General features: G+C 38.6%; 1 protein-coding gene across 1 annotated transcript in view; it reads right to left on the minus strand.

Moving 5' to 3' along the window:
• ppp3r1a (protein phosphatase 3, regulatory subunit B, alpha a) overlaps window positions 1-6,819 on the minus strand; it is a 32,903-nt gene continuing 26,084 nt past the window's right edge. Inside the window, exons 3-6 of the mRNA XM_008428856.2 lie at window positions 5,206-5,382; window positions 3,850-3,909; window positions 3,459-3,643; window positions 1-628 (exon numbers count right to left, since the gene is read on the minus strand). Coding sequence (XP_008427078.1) covers window positions 581-628; window positions 3,459-3,643; window positions 3,850-3,909; window positions 5,206-5,382 — 470 coding nt within the window. The 3' untranslated portion in view covers window positions 1-580. The remainder of the gene's footprint in view (window positions 629-3,458; window positions 3,644-3,849; window positions 3,910-5,205; window positions 5,383-6,819) is intronic.

Here is a 6,819-nt window from a genome sequence, read left to right on the forward strand (position 1 = left end):
CTACTTTCTAGCTGTACTGCTGCAAGTGTAAATACACTACACACGTCCTCTCAAAAGAAGAAAAAAAAGAAAAGAAAAATAAATGCAGATATATAGTTGTATTTTTTTTTCTTTATAAAAGACAACAAAAATAAATATCAAAATAACAATTACCAAAAAAAGAGAGAAAAAAAAAGGATGAAATATGAACAAGCCAACCAGCCTCTTCACTGCGCCCCTCCTCTATCCCCCTTTCCCTCCTTTTTTTCCTTCCAGAGATGCTCTTTGCAAATGACCAAATGGATGTCCTTCAGTCTCTTAAAGTGCTACGACCGGGTTATTGCGGATTTACAGTTCAATAACACTTCAAAGTTGGCTTCACGAGGCCCGTGGTTTTTCGAAAGCAAAAAAAACAAAAAAAAAAAGAAAATAGAGAGAAAAGAAAAAGCGGCTTCACAGAGAGATTGACATAAAGAGAGAGAATACTTCCATTGAGTTACACAGAGAGCGTTTTGCCAGACGTCTTTGAGCAGATCTTCGGAGATGGTGGAGAAAAGCGAGTGTTGAGGGCGAGGAGGGGGATTCAGCAAGTGGAGGGCGCTCACACGTCCACCACCATCTTTTTGTGTATATCGAGGCCACCGACCACCTGGGGGTGAAGGAAAGGAGGAAGAGACGAAACCGAGGTGAGACGACAAACATCTGAACACAGACATCTCTATGCTGGGAGTTTTTACTCATGAATAAGTCATAAAATCCAAACAGTTTGAAGACGGCACCGACCAAACTGAGAAATGTGCTCATATTTGTAAAACATGCAGGCGTGACTTGGGCACCACTGTATGAAGGTTTTAATAAGTTTTTAGGTCAAAGCCACAAAAATGTTGTCTACTATTTAAAGTTTCTTTTAATGAGATGCCGGAGAAGAGTGTGAAAGTAAAATCAGGGTTTCTGCAGGTTTCACCAACTCAGATTTCAGACTTTTTAAAACCATTATGATTGAAATTTAAGACCTACATCTCCACAGAAACAGTCCAGCCATCTGACGATAAATTTGCACTTTCAAAACTACTGAAATCCCTGTCAAAACTCTGCCACACAAACCTGTTTGTGACAAAAGAGCAGACTGATGTGTAAGACTGTTTTGAATTAAAATTTCTAAACAAACTTTAACAAAGAGCTAAAAGTAATTGACACAAGAAGGAGTGAATAAATTAAAGTGCTAACGAAAGACGACACAAATTAAGATTTCGTAAGGATGACCTGGATCTATGCAGGACTTCAAGGCCTAAAACAAGAATTATTAAGTTTAAGTCAACTTTTTTAAGACAGTTTAGAAAGTGCCATGTCCGACAAGCAGCTGGCTAAATAGATCAGCTAAATAAGATATCTGCTTGCTGTACTTTCAGGGTTAAATTAAGAAGCAACAAGCAATAATGTCGGTGCACTAAGAAAATTTACTACTACAAATCTAATTGCTTTGGAGAAAGCAATTAGATTTGTAATTGCTTTACAAATCTAATTGTAAATGGACTTGTTTGCTCAAGTCCATGTAAAAAATTAAAAATAATTAAAAAAAATAATAATTCGAGGGGGTACCCAAAAGTTTCCAGAATGACGCTGCTGCATGCGCAGATTTTGTAGCACACAATTCTGCCGCTAGTTATTTGTTCAACTACGCCTTCTCAATCAGTGTGCCAAGCGGCGTTAATGTGGAAGGTTTTGTCTACCCGCAGTAAATTTTCTTGGAAGAGCCGTTTTGTCCAGCAGCTGAAGCTTCGCTTCCTGCTCGGAAAAAAAGCATCGGAAACCGTTCAAATGTTGAAGACTGCTTACAAGGATGACGCTATCCTCAAGTTTACTCGTGGTTCACCCGCTTTAAAAATGGTGAAATATCAACTGATGATCAACCGCTTTTTCCCCCGAGCAGGAAGCAAAACTTCAGCTAACATTTTAACAGCTATACTCTCTTGAGTAGGGATAATTGTTGCTCTATTGTTTATTGAATAGATAAAAAGTAGGAAGTGGTTTTAGCAAACCGTAACATTCTTATTTCAAGGTTAACAGCTGATTCTTTACACCAAACAGCTCCAAATGGACGATGAACGTTTTGGGTGTTCGTAGGATCCTTGTGCCAATAACATCTCTTCAAAGTATACTGCTACGTATGTAATACACCAGAAAGGTACAAATCTACTCACAAAAATTAGATTAGACTAAAAACTTTGAACAAATCAAAATTTAAATCACAACTCTACCAGGTTAAATTAAAAAGTGTTGCAGAAACTCAAATGTGAGTAAAATCACATGTGGGAAAAAAGACGTAGATGTATTTGTTGAATGGTCACCTCAAGTTATCGACTAAAAAAACCAAATCAACTAATTTTTAATGGCATTATGAATATTTGACTAGAAAATCATGAGTCAACAGTGCTTAAGAGAGCTTACAATTCAACAGTGATGTAGCTGGACAGATTTGGATTAAATTAAAAAATCTGGACTGGATTATTCTAGTCTGAACATTTATTGTGTTGGTTTGTTAGCGAGCTAAACTGAAAACAGGTTATAAAGCTTTAGCATAGTTTACGAACCAAATGTTAAAGGGTATACACGGCCACAATGAAGAAAATAAATTCTACTTTTATGTGTGTATGTATTAATAACCCAAAAACTGATAAGTGAGGGTAAGAAAAACCCAAATATAAAAGGGCACCTAAATACAAAGTAACACAAGCCCACCACTGCTACATCCGGGTTGTAAATACTCCAAACCGTGTTTTACTACCAACACCCTTCAAACTTAATCTTTATCTATATTTTTTAAACAGATTCTCTAACAGAACGGCTCAGACCAAAACGGTGATAAACTCTTTGAAGCATGAAATGTTTGAGCTGCAGTTCTTCTCCTGCACCATTCCGAAAATACACACTGAAAGGGACGGCGAGCCGTTTTAGTTCAAGGCTCTGGGGATCTAGCTGTCAAATACGGACCCTGTCTGTCAGAGCCAGATACGGAGCCTTTCATTTCAGAACCTGGCTCAGAGCAAAACCGGTTCCCTCTGGGGGCCGTCGAGAGACGAGCCGGAGGATGTGGCTTTTCAAAAAAAAAAACGAGAACACCCACTGTGTTCAAACAGCTGTCTTTGCCCCTTTGATCTGAAATTGGATAGTAGACTTTTAATTTCCACAACAAGGCTGGATTATAAATCAGTATGACAGGAGAAGCCGGTGGTTTTAAACAGCATCTCTGCAGTCTCACCACAGCAGCATTACACACAGCTCCTCCCACATAAGCAGTGCTGACACTGAAACCCGGAGCTGTTGAGCTCCAGCAAAACAACAACAATAATAAAAAAAAAACAGCGGTCTTTCCAGAGATTTTCTTGCCCTTTGACCTTTTGCCGCCTCCACCAGTCGGCAGGATCAGCAGAAACGTCAACGCTCCCCTCTGAAAACCCCTCAGGAGAGCTTCGACTTACTGCACAGAACTCTTCGAAGGATATCCTGCCGTCTCCGTCCTTGTCTGCGTTTATAATGGTCTTGTCCACAATCTGCTGCAGCTGCGTGTCCTTCAAGTTGTTGCCCACCATCATCTTCAGCACCTGGAAGAGCTCGCCGTTGGAGATGTAGCCGTCCTTATCCATGTCGTAAATCCTGAAAGCGACTGCGGTTTGGAATGTGCGTGAAAAGAAAAAGAGAAAGCGCAAGTTATTCGTGTGCAACGTTTTACTTATTGTTTAGAAATAAGTCTTTGATGGTGAAGTAAAACATCCCGATTAGAAAGGCTAAGCTAAACAGATAAAAACTCTCCTTTTGAGGAATAAAACAAACATGGCTTTGTGATAAGATGAACTGGCCAGATTTACTTACATCGGAGTTTCTGTTCTTTGTCTCCCTTGACGCTGAACTGTGAGACTCCTTCAATAAACTCTGAGAAGATTAAAAAAGAAAAGTATGTAAATTCAGGCTCCACTAGGACATCATAGACATCTTTTACCATTTCTCTACAAAATTCAAAGCTCCATGCAGACCCACATCTGGGAATAGTTTCACACAAATATGGCCCAAACACAGGAAGGCAGCTTTACTTTTCTTTTACAAACTGCTCAAGTTTTTGATTTTCAAATTTTAAAGACTAAATTAAAGGACAGTAACTTTTTCACCCAAGTTTCAATTATGGGACCAAATGTCAAAAGTTTAACAGAGAAACTTAATGGGAATCATTTACTGACGGAATAAAATTCCCTTCGCTGTGTTTTGATATGACTTATTAATTTAGCTCACATGTTTCCAGTTAAACCAAGATATTCTGCAGCTTCAAAAACTGATTATTGTAAATTTTAACATCCATTAGATGCTACAGCCATGATTTGTGCTGTACTAAGGGATGAAGCAGGGATGAAACCCTGTCTTAGTCATACATTGACAGACTGTTTAAATTTGGCAATTTGTGGATTGTGGAGGTCTAGCAGGGCGGAGTGACAATTTTGAAATGATTCATAATACTGAATTTTTGTATAATGTTAATCAAAAATGTTCTAAATGAATATAAAGACCAAGTAAATTTGTCTGATTGAAGAGAATGATCAGATTTTTGTTTGTTTTTTTTTGGAGGAGAAACCAAAAATATTAATTTCAACCCAAAAACAGACATTAAGTTACATTTTGTTTGACTTCTCTTACTTTGAATTTGGGAATTATTGCTTTAAAGTACAAATCAAGCACATCAAAAGAAAATACTTTCCATAAACAAAAAACTTCAAGCTACTAATGACCTACTACTCTTTATTTCTCTTTATTTTTATTCTGTAGCTTATTTTTGTACTGAAAGTAATTCTTCCGTATATAGACAGAGAGAATACTAATAGTTTTTTTTCCTGTAGATAGATGATATGCATGACAAATTTGCACTAAATCTAAAAAAAAAAAAAAAAAAAAAAAAAACCAGAAACAAAAAAATACAGTTAAGAAATATAGTCGAGTTTAAAACTTTAAAAAATACACCCAAGGTTTGAAAATAACCGTTTTGTCCTTTCAACTTGAGGAGTTTTTACAGACTGATTCTACTTTCAGCCTTCATTTAGCGATTATATGAACACCTGAGACTCTTGAGATGTGCATAAAACTCAAAATCTTCTCGTTAGTGTCTTAATTTATGAAGAACAGACCAATAACATTGGAGCCGAGAACTGGGTTTCAAACCCTCCGGCCGGGTCTGTGGCTTACCTTTAAAGTCCACCTCTCCGTTCCCGTCCGTGTCGAATATGTCGATAACCCTCTGCACCAGTGGGTTCTGTTGCAGCTCCGGCAGAGACATGAATTCCTCCACGCTGAGTGAGCCCGAGTTATCTAGGTCGAGTTTCTTAAACCTCTTCCCTAGCCTCTTAATCTCATCAGCATCGACTGAACAAGGAGAAAAAGAAGAGAGACAGACAAGGATCTGGATGAGACATTGTCCTTGTGGGCATCTGACTAAAGTTCTAGATCATCACAGCGGTTATGCGCCGCAATGTGTGAAAGTGTTGGAATGACATCGTGTTGACAGCCTGAACACAAGGAACAAAAAACTGGCCTATAAGCACCGATCTGAAAGCATGTCAAGCAGAAACAAAACTAGATTTTTATGCAAATAACACCCTTGACGAAACCTGCATGTCATGAATCTTACAAGTTTTACAAACAGGTCAATGACGACCCGACAGACAGCCTCAAGCCACAGAACCGCACACACCAGAGCAGCTCGTTATGCTCCTAGCAACTATTGAAAACCATTGACTTGCTAGACTTCAAACATAAAAGAAACCCAAAATGAGAAGTCCTGCTTTCAACCTAAATCAAGAGAACATAAAAAAAATAATAAAAAAAAATAGAATCAAGAAGAAAGATTATGAGATTGTACCTGAATTCTGCAAACTTACAGCCTTTGTTGTTGACCGGTGGTTCATTTTTATTAGATGTCGTTTGGGTGTTTTTTTCTCCAGCCATGAGGGAAACGCCTCACCTCTCAGGCCGCTATGCTGAGCAATAAGCTAGGAGTAATCCAGGAGCAATAACGCAGTCTGTTGGTAATTACTATATAAGCTCATTCACACAGGCACATGATCACACTAGCCAACCGCAAACTATTACTTTATGTGCTCTACGCTGGGTTCCTAAAGGCATAGATCTTCAAAAAGATATGTGTGTCCAATGAAGCCAAAAGTTCTAAGAAGTCATGATGGAGGCTTTTCCAAGCTAATTTCATCCATTTAGTGACGTCTATTTTATGACAACAATGAGAATTGTTCAAAGCTGATATTTTGCCCTGAGCCGTTTAGATGTGATTTGAACCAAACGGTAGAGGCTGTAATTGCATGACTCTGCTGTTTTCTGACATGATGCAAGGCAAGGGAAGCAGGACGGCGGGTGTGCGTGGTGTCCAGCTACATCAGCTCGATGACTAATCTGCATGTGTTGGAGGAAGGAGAGGAGGAATGAGAGAGGGTGAGAAAGACAGATTGAGAGAGAGAAACTTAGGATGGCTGAAATTGCAATAAACTCAGACTCAGGGGAGGAGGGGAATTTTTTAAAACCGCCACCAGGTGTATGAATTTTTTTGGGTCTAGTTTTTTGTCCGATGTGAACCGTTTTCCTCAATTTTCCTTCAGGTACACGATGTTGGCAGAGCACTGTTGTATGAATGTTGCCAAAAGAAGAAGAAAAAAAGGCTTTTCTTTAGGGGTTGTGACGATTTGCAACAGTCAAGAGTTTTAGTGGGAATCCAACAATACAAATCAGCTTTAGCATATCGTCCATCTAACATGAGAGAATACATTGCAGAAAGAAAAATCTAAGCAAGAA

This window comes from Poecilia reticulata, linkage group LG15, assembly GCF_000633615.1.
Source record: "Poecilia reticulata strain Guanapo linkage group LG15, Guppy_female_1.0+MT, whole genome shotgun sequence".
Lineage (NCBI taxonomy): Eukaryota > Metazoa > Chordata > Actinopteri > Cyprinodontiformes > Poeciliidae > Poecilia > Poecilia reticulata.